The sequence below is a fragment of the Podarcis muralis genome, chromosome 3 (assembly GCF_964188315.1).
Source record: "Podarcis muralis chromosome 3, rPodMur119.hap1.1, whole genome shotgun sequence".
In the NCBI taxonomy this organism is placed as follows: Eukaryota; Metazoa; Chordata; class Lepidosauria; order Squamata; family Lacertidae; genus Podarcis; species Podarcis muralis.
Genome location: NC_135657.1, coordinates 30,622,847 through 30,644,827, shown reverse-complemented (window position 1 = coordinate 30,644,827; position 21,981 = coordinate 30,622,847). Strand labels below are relative to the sequence as shown.

General features: G+C 43.9%; 1 protein-coding gene across 5 annotated transcripts in view; it reads left to right on the top strand.

The window, feature by feature from the left end:
• The first annotated feature begins 1,210 nt into the window (after positions 1-1,210).
• Positions 1,211-21,981, top strand: part of SUSD4 (sushi domain containing 4) — an 82,492-nt gene continuing 61,721 nt past the window's right edge. For 2 of the 5 annotated variants that reach the window (XM_028724562.2, XM_028724560.2), the window contains exons 1-2: positions 1,525-1,820; positions 2,512-2,742. In XM_028724562.2, the coding sequence (XP_028580395.2) occupies positions 2,547-2,742 (196 nt within the window). In that variant the 5' untranslated portion in view covers positions 1,525-1,820; positions 2,512-2,546. The other 3 variants (XM_077925610.1, XM_028724563.2, XM_028724561.2) reach the window with 3 other exon arrangements.

Sequence of the window (21,981 nt, the reverse complement as noted above, 5' to 3'; positions counted from 1 at the left end):
AAAATAGCACTGCTTTTTTTTGTTTCTTAGAATCCCTGAGCAATGCCAGGTACAAGGCTGTTAATAGCTCATAATTCAGTGGTGAAACACATAGTTTACTTACAGGAGGTCACAGGTTCAATCCCTGCCATTTCCAGGTAAGGTCTAGAGAGATTCCTGCCTGGAACGTTCAGTCAGATAATTGAATTTTAATTTTACCAAGCTTTGAAGTTTTTGTTTTGTTTTGCTTCTTTTAACAAACTGGCCATGCAGGCCACAAAACTGCAATGCTATTATCACTGCATGGCTAATCTCTTACAGTTACATGAGCAATGTGCTTGATTTCCTTTGCTGTGGATGCCATGTTGATTTGTGAATGACATTTGCCTACTCGTTGAAACCACACATTTTAATTACAAACCTAAAATTGTAAAGCAATTAACAAACTTAATAAACATAGCTTGGAAACCAAGCACTTCAGAATGAATAGGGTATGATTAACATGCAATAAATCTTATTACTAAAGCTGCTCACAGTCAATGTGTTCTCAGGAGCCAAAACACTATGGTCGAGCCAAATTTCCACAAACCCTCCTAGTGACAAATTAATCTGCCACCTGCCACATCTGGGAGATTCAGTCCCTAAACCAGTCCTTGTGTTAATTAACTATACAAGGCCCGTGGCTTGGTGAACACTTTTGGGGGTCAAGGGATGGGGCTTGTGGGTTTGCAAATGGAGCCGGTTTCGTTTATGAAATTGCACTTTGTTTCCACGGTGGCAAACCAGCGTTTTTATTATGTTCAACAATATTTATGGGCGGTGGGGTTTTTCTTAGACGTAGGAGCCGACCACAGGCCAAAATCTCTTGAACTTCCAACCGCGGGCGCGCGAGCCTAGATACAGTATGCCGGAGCAAAGGTTGCTCACAGCGCCCCCAGCGGCCCCCTCCTGCAAATTGAAAATGGAGGCGAAATCGCATCCAGTTTACAATGTTAAAGCAAGTTATTAAATGCCAACCGCCTCCTTCGGCTTCCTTCTCCACCTCTCCGGGTGTCAGTTTTGGAAAATGGCCGCCACTTCAAAAAAGAGAGCTGCCACATAGGAGTTAGCTCCATGCCCCTTTACTGTCGGTGGCGATCCATAAGGGATCGCGACCAACGTGCCCCTCGCCCCTCAAGCACCAGCCTCGCGCTTCGGCTCCAAAGGCGCGTTCCCCCTTCCTGAAGGGCGGGAGGGGAGCCCGGCAGCCCAGGCGCCTCCTTCTCCGAAATGCCCGCCGCTCTTGCAGCAGTCCCAGAGCAGGCTTGGGGACAGCCTCGGGAGCCACCGTAGTACCGAGGATGGCTTCCACAGTTGTTGCTGCTGCCGCCGCCTCCTTCTCGCCCTCCTCCGCTCGCGCTCCTGGCGCCCGTCGTTCGTCACCGGGAAAACGCAGCGAGGGCCGCCCGCTCCGCGCGCCAGCCGGAGGGCCCCCCTCCCGGGAGCAGCAGCAGCAGCAGCGTGGCAGGCAGCTCGTGCACTGAAGCAGGTGCACGCTCAGCCTCCTCATTGGCAGCAGCTGCGGCAGCCGGCGCCTCGCGGGTGTTTCTCTGCTCTTGCCTCCTTCTCCCTCGCTCCCCTCCTCCCCCCCCCCTGCAGACAGGTAGGATGAGCGCGAGCAGCGGCGCGCGCCGTGTGTCTCTTTCTCCGTCCTCCTCCTCCTCCTCCGCTAGCAACTGAGGGGAGTGCGGACTCGGAGGCAGCAGCGGCGGCGGCGAAGGGTCGCGTGCCCTGCAGCGGTAGAGCTTGGCTAGGGAGGAAGGCAGCAAAGAGGCTCCCTCATGCAGGCGGGCAGCTCTCAGGTAAGGAAAGGGCGCACTGCGCCGCGGACGGGGAGGGAGGAGGCGGGGAAGCCGAGAGGGGCTGGTGGCCACCGACGAGGGAGGGTTGCGGCGGCGGGGGAAGGTGAGAGACCCGAGGAGGTGAAAGAACTTCGCAGCTCTCTCTCTCCCTTTCGGCACCTCGCCAAAAACCGCGCGGGGGACTCCGGCGCGCGCCTCCCAAAGTGACCGGGAGCTCCTGAGAAGGGGCGGGCGGGTCGGTCAGTCAGAGGAAGACCCCCAGCGGCGGGACTTTAGAAAGGAATGGAGTCGCGGCGCCGAGGAACGGCGCATTCGTCGCCGGCGAGGGACCGGGGTGAGGGGAGAATGGAGGGGACGGGAGTTCCCGCCGCCGGAGCGGGGCTTTTTTTCTGGGTTCGGCTAAGGTGACGTTGGTAGGAGGGGGTGGCCGCCTCCCGGCGCGAAGCCTGGAGAGGGCAGGCCGGTTCTTGCATGCAAAAGCACCACTGCCATCCTGCCGCCAGGGAGCGCGCGACGGAAGGGCAGCGCGCGGGGGGCGACCCGGCGTGGGATAGGTTTTCCTTTTTTGCAGGCGGAGGGCCAGAAAGTGCCGTGGAGTGAGGGGCGCCTCCTCCGGGAGGGGGCGGGAAGGTGTGCGGAGGGAACTGCCCGTGCGCTGCTGAAGCAAAGCTGCCTGTTCCTGTCGTTGCAGACCGTTGCAATCCCGATGCCCTTTGCGGATGAAAGATGTATCATGGAATGAACCCGAGCAGCGGGGATCCGTTCCTAGAGAAGCGGCGGCGGCAGGAGCAGCAGCCACCGCCGCCGCCACCCCCTCCACCTCCACCGCCCCCGCTGCTTCAGCGCTCGCAGTCCAGACTCTCCCTGGTGGTCCTGTGGTTCCAGCTGGCTCTGTGCTTTGGCCCCGCGCAGATCACAGGCGGTGAGTGAGCGGCGAACTCATGTGACAGGCAGAACCGGGAGGGAGGGAGCGAGCGAGGCTGGCAAGCTGCTGACGGGCAGGTTCCCCCTTCACGTAGGAGGAGACAGCCTCCGGCTATTGATCTCCTATGCACAAATGCTAAAAGGGGGGAAATGATCATCCCACGGTCTTGCCCGGCTGCTTCTCAAACCAGCCGGTTCAAAAAAAGGGGGAAAACCCAGCCATCCCATCTTGAAGGCAAAGTGGCCACCCCCCCTTCCCCTCATTGCAAATGCTCAGGGAAATGACCTCTTAAATGACTGCTACCTAAACGTACTGAAAATGAGGATTGCTTGTAAAGAGCAGAAGAATCTGATTCTTCCTCTAAAGATGTTTCAGTCCCCCTCCATACATGGAAGGACCTTCTCCCACCCGGCTCAAACACAGAAGGTTCTTCTTCAGGAAAACACATAGTCATCAATCTGTTCATGCTCTACTTCATGCTAAAGGGAGAACCACTGTGTTTCGCCTTCCAAGAAAAAGAGATATTAATCAGAGGAAGTCCAAGCACCCTTGCACTCCCAAATGTACACGAGGAAAGGCTGCACACAGATGCTCAGTGGGGGAAAGACTTCCTCTCGGCCCTGATGATAAAAATATTAAAATCCTCCTACAGTGATATGAGGCATCCACTCACATGGTTAGAAATCCCCCTGGGATATTCCAGGCATATATAAACAATGATCTGAACAAATCAGTCCTTAAATATTGGGGAGTCTTGCACCCCCCTCTTCAGAGTAACAGGCTGAGGTAAAACAATAGCTATTTGGGATCAGCATTTGGAGGCTGATCCGATACAGGCAGAAACCCCACACCCAGTGGCTAACCCCGAGACAAGACTGGCAGTGAGGGATTGTTGTAGCAGTGAGACAGAAAGGGCCAGTGAGATGAGGCGAAGATCTTAGTCCATCACCCCAACTGGCTTTTCACAGTGACCCTACTAGGAAACTATTCCCGGTAGCTGTCCAGAGTACTAGCTGAGCTAAATGCCACTGTTAGAGCAAATTTGCATGTGTCATTTTTGCAAATCCCCTCCCCACCCCCACTTTTCTAAAGAGAAATTTGTCTTCTGTAAGATGCTTTTCAACTTTTGGGGCCAGCGCCAGAAGAAAGTCCTTGCAGTGCTTTCAGAAGAGTACTGTTCCATTTGGGGATAATACTGGAAACTTTCAAATCTGTGTTTATTCCATCAACTTTGAAAACTCTTTAGTTAGGATTTAAGGTTTTGGTTATTATTTCCAAACCAGCACTTACAGTTTGTTTGTTTCTCCCTAATATTCTATGATTGTGATGTGTTTGGAACAAGGCAAACTATTACCACCAGTTCAAATAGGCTCTCCAGTTAATGCTGGACTGCAGCTTCAGCTGTCCCTAACTGTTGGCCATGCTGGCTGGGGCTGATGGGAGTTGGTGTCCAACAACATCTGAGGAGCCCACATCCTTGGTTTATGTAATAGTGCTGTGTCCAGATGTGGCCATCAAATCCCTCACATTTACTGAAGGGAAGTCTGTATGTGAAATAACTGCTTGGGTTTCTCATGTAGAGGTGGTTGAAAATGAGATGCCTTTCAAGGTTAGGTGCCAAGCTGGGACTCAAATAGTATGTAATGCCTCTTGGTTTTAACTGGAATCTGAAGGTTTTTGGTGGCCATGAAGATGGTCATCATCGGTATGCACTCAGCTTAAGTTTGTATCTGTGGTCAGATGTTTTGTGCTATGCTTCTGTGTACGTTTACAAGGTTGGAGCTGCTTAATAGAGGAAATTCCATGGGAATGATCCAGGCACAAGTCAACATAGGATTTAAGCTCATTGAAACCAATGGGTTTATACACATTTAACTCTGCTAATTCTGTTTAACTCTCTCTGCCTGAGAGTTCGCAGGAAGCTGTATGGGTACTTTGGCAGGAGATCCAAGGACACGAACAAGCTGATGTTTTTTTAAAAAAGTGAGGGTGTCTCATATAGAAAATAAAAACTAGAGGGATATACTAATGTTTTGAAGTGCTGTGAAATATGTGATAGTGTCACTCAGTTTTCTGTGGGCCAGCCAATGGCAGACAAACGAGGCAGCTCTTTCTGCAGATAAGGCTTTCCACAAAACCTGGCAGTGCAGGCTTGTGCATGCAATTCCCATATTTTCCTCATTTCTCACATTTCAGTAGGTGGGGCTGCTACCTGACCTAGGCTCTATGGCATGATGTTAAGTGCTGTGCCAGATGGCCAAGATTTGAAACAGCTTTGTAACCACGGATGTTTTTACATATTTTCATCCCACTGTGGGCATTGCTTAATTACAAGAAAGCATCATTACTGCTGCCAGATTGCATTGTTTCTTTTGGTTTTGTTGAGGCTGCAATCTTTCTTACCCAGGGCATCTCTCCTGTGCCTGCAATATTCAAACCAGAAAAGGGAAATGGAGTTCATTTTTTAAAAAACTTACCCCCAGGTTGTAATGACTGCCTTTGCAGGTGAACCATGGCAGCTATCCTTCTGACCTTTGTCAGGATTTATGCCCTGAGAATGAGTGAACTTCCCTGCTAATTTTAATCTAATTCTGCCACCAAATGCCACCAGTTATAAATACTTCCTTTTAAAAAAGAACACACAAGGTTGACGTTACCCACAATAAAAGTCCCTGGACCTATATGTTTGTAAATTGGCAGGCTTTATCCACTCTGGAGGGGCTAGTGTGCAATTTTATCAAGTTATTTCAGAAGGAATAAAAGTTAAAAATCTTTTTTTAAAAAGTCCAATGGTGAATATGCAACAAACAGAGATAAATGAAGTAAATTTGGGTAGTCCCTGCAAAGCTTGAGGTTGGTTGTTTTCTCAAGTGCTGAATTGGGATCTGAACTGAATCTTGTGGTCATTGCACCCCCCCAACATCTGTACTAATATAAGTGTTCTCTAGGTCTAATGGTATTAAAGTGTACATAATAAAGCTAAATGTGAAGAACAGAGCTTTTATAGAAATAAGCCTAGTTCAATTCAGTTTTATTGCTGTCAGCCACAGGCCACCATAGAATAGATGGAGAAAAGTACATAATTAACTCAATACGAAGTCAATACAATGCAAACCTTACAAACAATTGTAGCAGACATTTAACAGCAAGACACACACACACACACATTCTGCCAAAGAGCAAAATAAAATATCAATAAAACAAATACAATCTGCACAAGATATTATTCCTGCAGAGAATAGAAACAGATTCATTTTTTGAAATGTACGAATTGTGTTGAAAGCTGACCTCTCTCTCTACTCTAAAATGCTGAGAATAAAGTAAGCAATGGCAAACTGTTCCATGTAATAATGAAGTGCCTGGCTGTTTTAATGTTTGGTTCTGTAATGGATTCAATTAATGGTTGCCTGAGGACAGAATTTAACTTCTAAACTCCTTTTATTTTACATCTTCCTGCTCTGAAGGCTCTGTTGACAGCAAGGCTCTGCTGTTTTACCCCAAATCAATATAACATGCAAACGTTTTCTTTTTCTTGTCAGTAACTCTGTAAAGAATAATTCCGCTTCCATATTATTTTTGCTCCCAAAGACGCAAACCTGAAAAGGATGCAGAATAAAATTATTTCCATAAGTCAATCTAAATGAATAGCACCTAGGAAAGTTATACAGTACATTCTTTCCAGATCTTTATGTTCAGCCAGTGATACACTATTAAGGGTAACACATGATGTTTGCCTTGCTTCAGCAATAAACGAGGCAGTTGGTGTGTCTGTGCCTTGCTTGTGGAACTCTTTGTCCTTTAATATTAAGCATGCACCATCAGTACGGTACTTTGTTTCAAACACTTGCTTAAGACTCTTCTGTTTACACAGACCTTTTCTGATGCATTGCTCAGCGATCAGCAATTGTGTATCCCTGTCTAGATGTTGACTAAGCATTTTTATCCTATTTTATGGATGTGTTATGTTCACCGCTGATATACTTTGTTTATTGTGCTGTATATAAGCCTACATACCAGACCAGATTCAAAGTGTTTAAAGCTCTGAATAACCAGGTTCCTAAGTATCTGAGAGAATGCCTTCAACCACACAGACCTGCCTGCGCCTTGAGATCTTGGAGAAGTACCTACATAGCGTAGTAGGGACTCAGGGAAGGGCCTTTTTGAAGGTGACTCTGTGTTTTGTAATTCACTCTCTGCTGACATTACACTGTTGTAGAAAACGAGTCAAGATATACCTCTTTCAGTATTTTCTTTTTGGAGAAAGTACTGCTGCTGTCTTTCTTCCCTGTGTTGGGACTTAATATAATTATTTTTATTATATTTCGTTGTAGGCTATTATATATTTTTCTTGATGTAAACCAGGGTCTACTGGTGAAGGGTGTAATACAAAACCCTTAAATACATGGGGGGATTAAGAAAGTGATATAACTTGTTACCTACCTCTGATAGGAAAAAGATTAACGGAATTTTAATTTGTGTTTGTGGTGAATAACATATTTTGTTCGGTGCAACTGTTAATGTATTTTGTTCTGTCTATGAAACACTGGAGCGATGGAACTTGCCAACTGATGTGGGAAAGTTTAACGCTGAAGAAACTACACAGACCATTTCTTCTAATAATCCTGCCAATCTGAAATTATCTGCTATCTTACTTTTCAATGTGTTTAGAGAGCCTGTTGCCTAATTTGTCCATAAATGATTCACAGCTACACCTACACTCATAATAAAACAGCACATTTTATTGGGGAAGTTTGATGGTGGTGGATATGTTAATAAGTTACATATAAACTTGGACTTCTAAAAGAAAAGTATAGAGCTTATAAAACTCTGGATTTTCATGTTTAAGTTCCTTATTGGACTTTGCCACCTTTGCTCAGTTAAGAACATTGCAAAACTTAGTAGCAACAGCTTCTTAAGGCATAATGTAGTCCAAGTTAAGCACTTTAAGAGCATTTTCTCCCTATCATGCCACCACTGGAGTAATCCTTTTCAGAGGATGACCTAGAGCAGGCATAGGCAAACTCAGCCCTCCAGATGTTTTGGGACTACAACTCCCATCATCCCTAGCTAACAGGACCAGTGGTCAGGGATGATGGGAGTTGTAGTCCCAAAAAACATCCAGAGGGCCGAGTTTGCCTATGCCTGACCTAGAGCTTCTCAAAGCAAACATCACAATGCAGCATCCCTCATCAAAGGACCATGAGGCAGAGCAGAAGGATTCAGGGCCTTCAGGGTCACAATAACCTAACCACCTCAAGATACAGAATATGAGGTGGAAACAGAGTGGCCACTAAGTCCTAAGGAGCACAAGCACCTAAAGATGCAGGCTCCATCAGTCAGAAAGCTTGCCAGAGGAAGAAGCACCCCTTGGGACTCATGAGTTAGCTATTCCTTAAAAGTAATGGGTACCACGCCCCTGCAGGCAGTGTGCCACACCCCCAGGACACACACCACACCCCTGCGGGCGGCGTGCCATGCCCCCGAGATGTGCACCAGCCCCCGCCTGCTCTCTGGCCCCCAGTGCTGGAGCATGAAGCTCCGCTACTGTCCTTGACTTGCATCCCTGTTTGCCTGGGGCCCCTGTTTTTGGACCTCCCCCTGTTTCTAGACTTTTTCAGTACCTGCTGAAAACCCATTTGCTAGCAAGCAATACCAGTTGGCTTCTGTTTGTTTTCCATTGACCTATGGCTGCTGGGGCTATTATTACTATTACTATTACTATTACTATTATTATTAGCTTTTATTTTTCTGTACATTGACTTGTTGCTGCAGTGAAAGGTGATATAGAAATAGTTTAGTTAATAATAAAACAGGGCTAAGGAAACTGTTTTCTAATACCTTGCCAAAAGGCTCAATTCATGCTGTTCATGGTCCCATAGATTTTTCATTGATACACCTATACATGCTGTAGTTATCCTAATAGGCTTTATGGGAGAGGGTTGCATATTTGAATTCACATCAACATTAATTACAAATAGGTTCATATTCATTTTTAATATGAATTTACCCTTCAAAGAGTGCATGAATGGATGCATTTAATTTGTAGGTATGCAGATAATTTGTTCCGTTTCTGAAGCTGGTTGGTTCATCTTGCTAACTTGTGCAATAAGCTCTGTGGCATCTTGCGAATAGATTCCATATTTTTCCACTGGGTTGTTGTAGTGGAGGACAGAACAGTTTCGCTTTCATGAGGTATTCTGGGACAAAGAGCAGCCTTGTACTTTTAAAGACTTATCTGACTTGCAACACATATAAAGGTAAAGGTAAAGGTACCCCTGCCCGTACGGGCCAGTCTTGACAGACTCTAGGGTTGTGCGCTCATCTCACTCTATAGGCCGGGAGCCAGCGCTGTCCGCAGACACTTCCGGGTCACGTGGCCAGCGTGCCAAGCTGCATCTGGCGAGCCAGTGCAGCACACGGAACGCTGTTTACCTTCCCGCTGGTAAGCGGTCCCTATTTATCTACTTGCACCTGGGGGTGCTTTCGAACTGCTAGGTTGGCAGGCGCTGGGACCGAACAACGGGAGCGCACCCCGCCGCGGGGATTCGAACCGCCGACCATGCGATCGGCAAGTCCTAGGCGCTGAGGTTTTACCCACAGCGCCACCCGCGTCCCCTGCAACACATATATTGTGCATCAAAGTCCATTAACAGCATGACTGGTGTTTTTGACAAGGAGTTAGGAAGCAGCCTCCTGAAACCCATGTCATATTGTCTTATTTTATATGGAATGACTTGGCACATTACATGGATATTTTCCCCCCAGAAATAGGCATGTATATAAACCTTTCCCACCTAAGCACAGCAAAGACATGCAGGTTTGCTCCTGTGAAATGTATAATTAGGAAAACCGATTTAAGCTTGCATATCAGAGAGAAAATTCAGACATATTAATGTTAGGTTTTTGCTACCACCTGCAAACTCCAACTCTAACAACTAACTGAATCAAGTTCTGATCTCTGGAGTTCTGTATGAATACTACTTAATTGAATCAATGGTTTAATTTTCTTCATGGGAAATGGTTTATATGAAATGGGTTGCACTTGTACAGGACTAGTTGTGTGAGATGGCTCTTCAAAGTGCACCCCAGCCTCAAACAGGGTTGTTTCTAAGGTAGGAGTAGACCCATTGAAAGTAATGTACATAGGCTAGTCATAGCCATTAATTTCAATGTCTATTTTGAGTAGGCTGCTCTTTTCTTTTTTCTTTTTTCACAATCTTCAGTAAGCCTCTAATTCTTAAAAATGTTTTATTAATTGTACTTATAGCCTCTCTACACCAAATGGTCCAAGGTGGATTGCAAAAATTCTCACAATTAAAGGAAGTGAATTTTTCATCATCATCATCATCATCAATAAATCACAAAAGTAACCAATGGCAAAAGTTAACAGCACAGCGGCAATGCACAGCAATGCAGTCCTGTGTTTATGGAGCTTTGCCAAGTTGACCTGTTCTATGTATGGAAAGCTGAGAAATGAAATTGACAATATGTTCTTGTGCTCGTGGGAGACATGTCCTGCATTGCAGAAGGGGGTGTGGAGTTTCCCTAATAATAATAATAAAATAATAATAATAATATAAATTTAATAAAGAAACCAGAAGGCCTGAAATATCTCTGGAGTTGCTGCAAAGGAGATAATTCTGCTGACACTTGCTATTTCAGTTTAATGAGTCTTGTGGCAAGTGTTTGTGCACTCAAGCTAATTTATATTTTAAAGCCGTTAAAAAGGTATACCAAATAATGTGAGATGGAAAGGTGGGGTGGGGAAGAGAGATTGTGCTACTTCTCATGGGCACTGTCCAAGGTACCAAATTAACTTGTGGAAAAATTGCAGTCCACTTAAAATTTAACAGTTGCAAAGAAAGCAGTGAGTGGGTTTCTGCCACCAGGCTATTGTGGTTTGGGTGCTGGCATCATGCGACTTTCCTGCAACAAAAGTGCTAGTTTAAGAAAAAGCACCTGCATCTCCTGCATCAAGTACACTGGCTTCAGAAGAGAGAGCACAATTAAGGTCCTCATCTATACTGCATTTATATCCCATCTTTTTCTTCAGGGAACTAAAGGTGGCATACAGGGTTTTCCTCCTCATTTAATCCCCACAACAAATGTAGGTTAGGCTGAGAGGCAGTGACTGGCCCAAGGTCACCCAGTGAGCTTCAGGCCTAACTAAGTGAGGATTTGAACTCTGGTCTTCCAGGCCCTCCAATAACCACTGCACCACGCTGGCTAATACAGTAGATCCAAACAATATGTGTAAGGATCTTCAATACTGAGCCATAGTGTGTTGTGACAGAGGACTGGTGCTTCTGCAAAGGGCCAGGAACAATGAGACAACAAGGCAGAGTTTAGAGTACTCCTATATGTGGTTTGTTAAAAAAATAAGAACTTAGAAAAAACTGGGAAGAATTTGGTTAAATCTACAGAGGAGTTAATATACTGGGAACATAAGAACGTAGGAAATTGTCTTATACTGGCCTATCTAGCTAAGTATTGTCTGTACTGACTGGCAGTGGCTCTTCGGGATTTCAGACAAGCGCCTCTCCCAGCCCTACGTGGAGATGTGCGGAGCTGATGGTCTACCACTCTGTCACAGTCACCCTAATAGCAGCAGAAGAAAGCTAAGAAAGGGAAATATAATGTCAAATAAGACTTAAGAAGGTGATAGGCACACAAGAATCAAAGCAGTGTAAAGGAGGAGAACAAAACGAAAGCAACACCATGCTTAAATTGTCATGGATAACTACTGGGAAAGTTGGGAGAGACAAAAAAGGAAACAGGGAGGGAGGGGAGATCAGAGTTGGAATAGCTTTCTGAAAATGAATGGGGTAGAGGGAGACACTCCCTCAGGTTTCTGCTGGGAACCAGGAGGTTTCCTTTTTGCACTGGAGAGACCAGAGTTACATGGGCTGCACTTTTATATTCATCATGGCTATTCAATATGTACTTGTGCTCCCCTACCCATTGTGACTAGTCCTGTGCTAGCTTACCCTTCCAGACAAAATGGAAGCTTTTTGAGGAAAGGTGGCTCTAACAATGGCAGGGAATGGTGCTTCCTTAGCAACAATGGGGTATGCATTTTCTCTCCCCCCACCCCCACTAAAATTATTGTCTGGAATGGCAATCATTGATACACAGTTGGCCAGTGCAGACAAAAAGCTTTGTGCATGTGTTGATTTCAAGTCTTATTGCCCAGCTGGTGCTGACACACTCATCGTTGTACTATTTTGCATGTCAGTACACAACTGATGCTGGGAAAGATGGAGGGCACAAGGAGAAGGGGGCGACAGAGGACGAGATGGTTGGATAGTGTTTTCGAGGTTACCAGCATGAGTTTGACCAAACTGCGGGAGGTAGTGGAGGACAGAGGTGCCTGGCGTGCTCTGGTCCATGGGGTCACGAAGAGTCGGACATGACTAAACGACTAAACAACAACAACAACAACAACAACAACAACAACAACAACACAACTGCACTCGGAGGTGGCATGGCTCCTGTCCAGTGTGCTGGCCAGGGGCTAGGTAAAGGTAAAAGGTACCCATGCCCGTATGGGCCAGTCGTGACCAACTCTAGGGTTGCGCGCTCATCTCGCTCAAGAGTCCGGGAGCCGGCGCCGTGCGAAGACACTTCCGGGTCACGTGGCCAGTGTGACGAAGCTGCAACTGGCGAGCCAGCACCAGTGCCGCACACGGAAACGGCGTTTACCTTCCCGCTATAAAGCAGTACCTATTTATCTACTTGTACTTAGGGGTGCTTTCGAACTGCTAGGTGGGCAGGAGCTGGGACCGAACAGTGGGAGCTCACCCTGCCGCGGGGATTCGAACCGCCAACCTTACGATCAGCAAGTCCTAGGCACTGAGGTTTTACCCACAGCGCCACCCGCGTCCCTGGCCAGGGGCTACTGCCCATAAATTGCTAGGAACCAGTGGATGACAAACTGTGAGAACAGCAATTGGCACCATTAGGTTTGACTTGGGTGATGTTGACAGTTTGATGATTGGGGTTTGTAGTGGAGCTAAATCCACCAGTTAATGAAATGAGGCATTAACTCAGAATAAAGAAGTAGGATCACACTATTTTGTCTACTTATTGGCATGCAGCGTATGAAGCAATGTGTTAGATGCCAATATAAAACATTCTCGTAACACTAATAATTAGTATTCAAGCAGCATAAGTACTTATGAAAGAGACAGACATTTTTCTCTGCATCACATCACACAAACAATGCTGCAATATTTTAAGACCCTGTGTGCACAATGTAAAACTGAAAAGACTCAGCCCACTCCAAAAGACAAATAAATAATGTAGTAATTAGGGGTGTTTTGGTTTGGGTTTTTTTTTTTTTGCTAGCATAGCTTGAAATTCTAAGTGCCCTTTACGAACAGCATAATTGGGACTAATTTGCTTATTAACCTTAACCACAACAACCTGGGAACCAAATGACAAGGGCGGCAAAAGAATGGCTTATCATTGTAGGCAAAATGTGCATGTGGGTGAAGTCTACACAGTCACTTCCGCTCTTCTTGTTCTGTGGGCAGTGTTGCACTATATAAGGTAATTCAGCGGAAGAAACTTCTTTGCAGATGACTAAAACACTTGCTTATGGGGCAGGTGGGGACAAGGAAAGGTATGCACTTAATAGCACTTAATTGTAGGGAAAGGTCTGGCTAAAAAGAAATTCCAAAAGGAGAAATGGAAGCAATCTGTTGAGAGACACCCCTCTCTATGCTAGGCTTGAAGCAACTTACAGAAATGTTTCAACCTGAAGTCCATTATGGTCTCCTGGTGGCATCTCAAGTGCGGTGCCTGTGGACACCCTTCCCAAAATTTTACCATGGTTTAAACTGAGGGGTGGTTGTTGTTGTTGTTTGTTTTTTGTTTGCAAGGGGTGGTGATTTGGAGGAAATGTCCTATTTTTGTGGGGAGAGTGTTTCTGCTTCTTTGTGTTTTATTTGTGTGTCTATATGTCTATATGTATTCTGCCTGTTTGCTGGAGGGTTCTGGACGTCACACTTTTTTAATTATTCTGTGAAATGTGTATTTTGTGGTGCCCACAACAGTTCCTTCAGTTTCCAAATGTGCCCCTAGGCCCCAAAACACTGGGGACCTTGGATCCACACTCCGTATGTGGGACAAAAAAAGTTCACTGAAAGAAGAAGGAGGTGAATACTGATGGTACAGAAAGACTTGGGGGTAAGATAGACGTGAGCTGGAACTGGAAGTACAGTAAGCAATACGGAACTGGCAACACAGGAGAGCAAGTAGATGCAAAATAACTACCTAATAACTAAAATAACTAAATAATTAATCCATCTATGAACATGTTGGAGACTGTAATGGATGATGTATTTCAACAGCTACTCGTCACAGTGACTGTATGAGCTCCCCAGGTTCAGAAGCAGCATGCGGCTGAATAGCAGTTGATGAGAAATGAGAGTTGGGATGGCTATTGCTATCTTATTCTGCTCTTGTGTTTCACAGAGGCATCTGGTTAGCTACAGGAAAAATTTGGATGCAGGGCTGGATGATCCAGCAGGGCTGTAGTTATGCTCTTAATGAATTGGCCAATTTTTCAAGGACAGCTAGTCTTGTAAATGGGGTCAGAGTTGGCATTTTAGCTTGAGTTTGAATGGATTTGAAAAGCAAACCTCCCCCTCCCCACTCCAGTCTTGTTGAAATTCCTGCAGTTCCTTTGTAGTAGGCCAGGACTCACCTGTGAATTACTGAAGCATCATGGCTGCTCTGCTTCCAGAAGTTTGTGTCATCCCAGCACTTTGAATCATATGCAAGACCGAGAAGCTCAGAATTTATTATTATTGGCAGCCCAGTTGGGTTCTCCTCACCCCCTGCTGTGGGAGTGCATATGAATAAAATTATATTCTAATTTATTATCACATTACAAGAGACACTTTAAATAATTTCCTTGATGCTTTCAATAGCAGGTATGCATGGCAGCACACTCTGGTGTATAGAATCTTCCGCATATACTTGTATATACAGCCTTTTGGAGAAAACATTGCATATAAAGTGGTTGTCTTAAGGGAGGTCCAGCAAATTTAACTAGATTTTTATTTAATTTTTTATGACCATTCAAATACCAATAGAGAAGTAGGTCCCCCCACTTGTTGTTATCCTGTCTACTACCACCACAAGCTTTCAACTAAACTGTCAATCAACTTGCATAGCAGGAGATAAAAAGAGAGGTGAGAAGTGCTATAGACATGAATGTACAGGAATCTGCATGTCAAGTAGCCCCAGGAACTGTGACCAAATATTGTTAAAATCTATTCTTAATACACCTGTTAAATGCTACCCACTCTTGGCAGCCAAGTTAATATAAGAATAAATCTTGGCATGAGGTATATTTTCTTTCCTTCATAAACCTAACAAAAATTGAGGGTTATTCCCCAAACAACATGCAAAATAACTAACTACCGTAACTGTGTTGTACCTCCAAGCTGAAAAAGCAGTACCAAGATCAACAAGTTTGCCTTTTGGATGTGAATTTAAAGTAATATGCCAAGACAGAATAAGCGAAGGAGGGGAGAGATGTCTGCTTAAAGGTGTTCTAAATGTACAGAGTTTTCTTTTCCTTTTGGCAATGAGAGAGATTTTTCAGGGTCATCATTTTCTAAAGGGTTTATTTGTATTTCAAACAAGACTAAAATTATAATACTAACGCAGCCAAGCTTTTGGGTTTTACTGCATCTAAATATATAATGCGTTTTTTTAAAAGTAGGACAGATTAAATGATGCATTCCAGTCATCTGGTTCCTGTTCTTACTGATTGTTTATAGTTCACAGGGCAGTGGTGGCGGTGATGCCCCTTGTCTAAATTCTAACATGTTTTCTGAGCAAGAGTTTTGATACCTTTAATCTGGGCTTGAAATGCTCCTGGTCATTTCATGCCAAGCCACATACTTAATGGATGTAGATACTTAATGATAGAACCATGACAAAATAATAGTAAAAAGAAATAGCATATTTTTTGTGTTTGCTTATAAAGGTTTTATATGCATGCTCTCCCCCCGCCCCCTAAAATTTGAAAACAGCAGAAGAGATTTGGAACAAAAGAAGGCTAATAAATTGCACACACTTTTAAAGGGCAGAGTCGTGTCTTATTTCCTCCAAAGCTTGGCTTGTTATCCAGCTGCTCTGACCTTGTGTAATTTCATCTGGACTGGAGTGGCCAAACAAATCACAGTTAAATATGGCTGCTGGGTGCAGACATGGTGCCAAAACAAGCCATGGGTCATAGGCCAACAACAAACATGGCTTCACATCATAGTTAGTTATTGGAAAACAAACCATGATTGGTCTTCAGGGCTGGGTTTGAACATCCAAGCAAGCCGCACTTATGATTTATTGCTATATGTGAACCAGGCCAGTGTTTCTTTCTGTCAACCATTTTTTATGTTGTCTGTGGGTCCATTTATCTACTTGTGTACAGACTAGTCTATCCTGACATGTTGGGAACCACCCCAGAATCGTCATTATGTAAGGCAGCCTATTTGACCCACAGAAATGGTGTTATGGCATTGCTGGCAGATTGTAGCTTGTATCACTCTAGAAAATGTGTGTGAAGCTTCTGAAGGTGTTGTCCCAGTAGATATGGGGGACAGATGTGGTTTGCCCAGTGAGGCAGAGCCACAAAGAAAGCATCCTTTCAGGTATGCCACTGTGCTTACCAGGATGGGAAGGAACAATGTGGTGGGAAGGTTGGCATAGTGTGAGTACAGCAGCAAGAGTACCAGATTGACTCAGCCACTGCATCAAGCCAACCACCCCACTCCCTCACCTCTCTCCCTCCTGGTAGGCACCAAACAAGACACTTCTGATGGAGACAGAATTGGCACCATAGCTGGTTGTTGTAGTTTTTTAATTGGGTCTGTGTTGTGATCATAGAAGTCTATATACATACAAAAGGCATCTGGAAAAGGCCAATACCATTGGGTGTTGGGCTAGAGACCTCTGTTTTAGAAAGTAGTGGGCAAAACAATAAATAAGAGAACTTGTAGAGGATGAGGACTGGGGAAAGTGCAATGTGTGAACTAGAAACTTCACTTTTAAGAGAGCAAGTGCTGGTATTAGGACATTTCATTGAATGCTTTCCTTCTGTCTGTCTCAACTTAACTCAGCTTTGTAATGACTGATAACCTAAATCAGTGCTGACCTTGGCATTTGAAGAAGACGACAGCAACCTATTCTTGACAGTTTCTCCTGCAGAAACTGTTTGGCATTCTTTCAACATTGACTCTGGCAATCTTATTTTCAAGCAAAGACAGTGTCTGTAAACAATAGCTGGGTAGAGTGTTTGTGTTTCAGCTCTGCTGCTTAAAACCCCAGGGTACTGTGCATTAGGGCACCTCATCTTTCATATTTTTAAAAATAGAGCTAATGGTATAACATTTTGCTCTGTATACACGTGGTATTCTGTCTTGTGGCTGTGCATATATTTGCTCCCTATCCTGCAGCATAAATCTCTGTTGATGCACACCTGTTTATTGTTTTTAAACTTGTACATCCACACTCCTTCTTGTCCCACTGCTTTCTCCCAGAGAAAGCCAGTCTTTAGCGCTCAGTCGGAGCAAATAACAATTTGGGTTTCCTCCGGATTGATGGTTGTTCCAATTCAGCACTAAAGAGCAGGTTTTCTGTGAGAAAGGAGTGGGGCAAAGGGAAACCCTCTCAGACCCATGCTTTCTAGGCATGGTACAAGCGGAAGTGTGACAAGCCCTGATTGTGTGCACACATCTTTTACATACGTGAGCAGTTTTCAAAGATTGGAACTGGCAGCTTCAATTGCATCAGCACTGGGAGGCAAAGCTGAAGCAATCAAACTGCAACAGTGCTATTTTGAAGCCTCCTCAGCATGGAGGAACCCTGCCTAATAGTGAGTGTTACAGTGATTCAGCAGCTAAATATTCCAGGGTCTGTGGGTGTACTTTGTTGCCTCCTTGCTGCCTCAGTGTAGTAGGTCTGCTTTGTTGTTGTTGTTTGTAGTTTACCCTCAAGGAAAATCAACATTGTGGGAGTTGAACTTGCATAAACTCTCTGCAGAAGGATCACAATATCACCTAATTGCAGAGGAGCTCAGAAGCGATATTTGAGATCATATTTCACATCGAATACATCCCACAATAATGTAAATTATGGATTATTTACTGGATAAAATAATTTTAGAATTTGTGGAGAGGTGGTAGGTTTCTTTAGGCTATCAATAGTATTAATATTTAATTCCTCTGCTATGTATATACTCTATAGGATTTGTATGATGTTGCATTAGATATAGCTTTGGCATGCATGCATGCCAATTTGTCCATCTGTTCTTTCATCCCCACAGGGCAAAACTAGCATGGCATTTACTCATAATCTCTTCTGTTTTAGTACCTTATTTTCTGAGCTGTAGTGAAACATTGACATTATGAAAGTGCCTAAGCAATTGTAGGTGGGGCACACTATCCCCATCTTTTCAGCTGTGTTTGTGTGTGATGTCCATTCACAGAGCTGTAATTTTAAAGTTCTTGAGTAAAACTTATCTTATAAATAAACTGTAACGTTGGCAGGAAAAGGAAAAGTGAAGTGTTCGTTTTGCATCTATTAAAGAGATGGTTCAAATTTAAAACCCATCATTGTACAGAAGAGCACACACCCACACACCCATGCCAAGTGACTAGGGACACAGGAAGCGGCTGAAAACTATATCAGACTAGTTGTCCATTTAGCCCAATATTTTCTACTCATGCTGGCAGCAGTTCACCAAGGTCTCAAGCAGAGATTTTTCCCCATTAACCTTTTAATTGGAGATTGAACTTGGGACCTTGTAAATGTGACATGTGTGTCCTCCCTCTTAGGTTCAGGTCTTCCTCTGTTATGACTCTGACCCTGAGCAGCAGCCAGGACTCTGAATCAGCTGGTTTAGGAAGATAAGTGGTGCTCATTTCAGGTCCTAGAACTGATCTGGAGCTTGTCAGCTAAGAGCTTATTGAACTGGAACCCCTAGAGAAAGTACCCTGAGCCATATTCCTCTGAGGAAATGGTCTCCCTTTGTACTCATTAGTGCCTATTCATTGCTGCCCAGTGACCAGCTCAGACAACTTAACAAGGCAGGAGCAGATTGAGAAGTGACAGAGTGCTATTCTCTAGGCTAGAAGACTATTCCTTTAAGACTTCCCTCTCTTCAAGAAGGAAGTGGAGTCTCTCATCTGTGAAGATCCAGTTGAAACCAATTGTCTGCTTGGAGCTGTCCAAGGTCCTGCAACTATTACCAGGTCCTACCTGCCCGTTCTAAGGTACACTTAGGCATCCATTGTCTATGGGGCTCCTGCTCATGTTCAGAACAGGATACCCCTGTAATTCTTGGCCTGGCTTTCAATAGCCTTTAAAAATATTACAAGGCAGCTGAATTACACGAAAATTTCATGGCACATAGAACTTTCTGTCATGTCTGATAGATTATAATCAAAGAGTTGGTGTTGGGGAGACAGATGAAGCAAATGGATGCTTATGTTGTACTGCTCAATATACTGCTTATTTATTATGTTGGTTCTTAGCTTATTCCAAAATAACATATCCAGGGATATCTCATGGAGATGTCTGTATGCTATATTCATATTGGGCAAGTCCTTTATATTGACTGAGGATAGACAAGTTACTCTGTACCGTTGGGAAATCTCCAGAGATATCTTAACAGTGAAAAAGAATGGATTATTGAACTATTAACCTTCTCACAGTGTCTACTGGAACAGTGAATAATCTAATGGCATGGGTTCACACACAGACACAAGAAATCTATTTTTGGATTAGATGAATAAGTTTTGCTATTTGCTCTTTCCCCATGTTAATTGGAGTTGTCCCTGGAGGACTACACAGCAAGGCTCTTACCTGACCTTCCCAATGCAATCCTTTGTCCCCAACAAGAGCCTCAAGAATCCTGGACCCTCATATCTTAACAGAGTTTTTTTCAGCCCAGGTTTCTTTTTAAAGTGGGTCATGTTTTATCACACTTAGACCAGGGGGGTTCATGGAAATTTTGTCATGACTGTAATCATTCAAAAGTTCTGTTATTAAGATTAAGAGGAAATCCTTAATTCTCAAAGGATTTAAGTTTAATGGACAAATAGTACTTGAAAATAACAGAGTTAAAGAAGTCTAAGCATTGCCAAGTTCTGCCATGCAGCAAGGCCATCTGTATAGCAGGCCCCACAGACTGAGCACAGGTAGAAAACAACTGTATTAAAGAAAGTACCTGCAGAGGAAATAGCTTAAGAAGCCAGCCTTGATGTGCTTGCACTCTGTGCAGCAAGGAGAGAGCTAAACTGCTCTTTGTATTTACAATAAAGGTCTGTGGTGACTGCCAGTCTATTTTCTCCACCAGAAGAGAATGTTAAAGGACACCGAGAGTGCATATGCATACATCAGCTTATGACTGTAATGTTTGCTCATCTGTAACCACATCCATGCAATATTTTGCTACTATTGTAAGTGATGCTCCATGGTGGTGGTGCATGTAGTGCTCATGGTCTGTTTTGATACAGTGCAAGGTTGATGATAAATTAACCATGAAAATTATTCAAGCAACAAGATGCAAAGGGCAAGCAATGAATCCTTATGATACACACACACACACACACACACACACACACACACACACTAAATAGGAAGTGTGTGCTAAGAACGTATTGTTTGTGGCTGCAGATTCTCTCCAGTATTTCTTGTTGGTTAGCTCAGTCTCAGGGTCATGAGCCCCACGTTGGGTGAAATATTCCTGCATGGCAGGGAGTTGGACTATGATTATGGTGGCCCCTTCCAACGCTTCTGTGATTTGAAAAATGATTCACCAAAAAAAATAAAAAAATTGTTTCCTATTTAGATATCCATCAAATGACCATCTCATTAGTCAAAAGCAGGCCCATACTTCCCATTGAAATACTTATAAGTTTATGTTGATTAAAATGGTTCTTCATTTTAAACATTTTTCCTGTTTTTTGTGCACCACAAATAAAATATGTGCAGTGTGCATAGGAATTTGTTCATATTTTTTTCAAACTATAGTCCGGCCCCCAACAGTGTCTGAGGGACAGTGAACCGGCCCCCCTGTTTAAGAAGTTTGAGGACCCCTGCCATATAGCATAAGGAAACTGTCATGTTTCATTGCAAAATATGGGGTCCAATTTCCCTAAATAAATAATTGGACTCTCTAGTCTTTGCACCTGGGGTATGACCTTGAGTGACAAGCTTCAGCTTGTGGCATGTGTTCAACGGTAGTGTTAAAACATACTGAAAATAAGAATGACCTCCTCCTTCAGGGAGTGGTTCAAGCAGCCAACTGATCACACAAGCTAGCAATTGAAAAGCAACACTAAGGAGACTTAAAAGCTCATCTCTTTATGTTTTGATGTTCCAGTGCTGGATGTTTTAAGTTTGCATGCAATGAGTTCAGATAGGGGAGATATTGGCTTATTGCTACATAAAGAGCATTCAGCAGAAAAGCATACTTTTGTAAAAGGCTGGCGACTTTAAATTATAAGCAAACCAAGAAATCAGGTTAAATGTTTTATAATGTCATGTTTGCCCATAATCCCTTTCAACTTCTCTCAGAGTAATTACATCCAATTCTGGTGTAATTACTCTGGAGGAATTCAGACGTAATTACTTTGCCATCTTATCTGTGCCAACTTCAGTGCTTACTACTTTGTGTTCATTTTTTACGTGTCTTCTTTTGTTTTGTGTCTGCCTTGCGCCAGGAGTGATGCAGTGAGCAAGCTAACAGCAGAAAGGGGCATTCTTTACCATTCATCTGTTTGCCCAGGGTCAACAAATGTATACTTAATGGTTGCCCCCACCCTAGATGACCGGACAAGGGGCAAAATGCATGCCTGAATTATAGATGCCTGTTGGAACTATTTGCAACGCTGCAATACCAAAATGGGAATTTAAGAAACAGATCTTATGCTAAATATAGTGAAGGGCAGAAAGAATTATGGAAGGTTGACCCGCTCCATGAGATAAAATCTACATCTGGATTTAGTAATGGAAATATTCCTACAGAAATTTGAAACTCCAGACCATAGTAGATTGGCATTTAAATACAAAGCAGGCAGCTATGTGGATTATCCTTAATCCTGATATTTAACCATGCTGGCATCACCTTTGGCTTGTTTGTATCTAGGGGCCTATACTGTCTGTGCTTCATGGACAAGCTAACTTAGCATGACTGAGTGGCTGAAGGTAATGCAC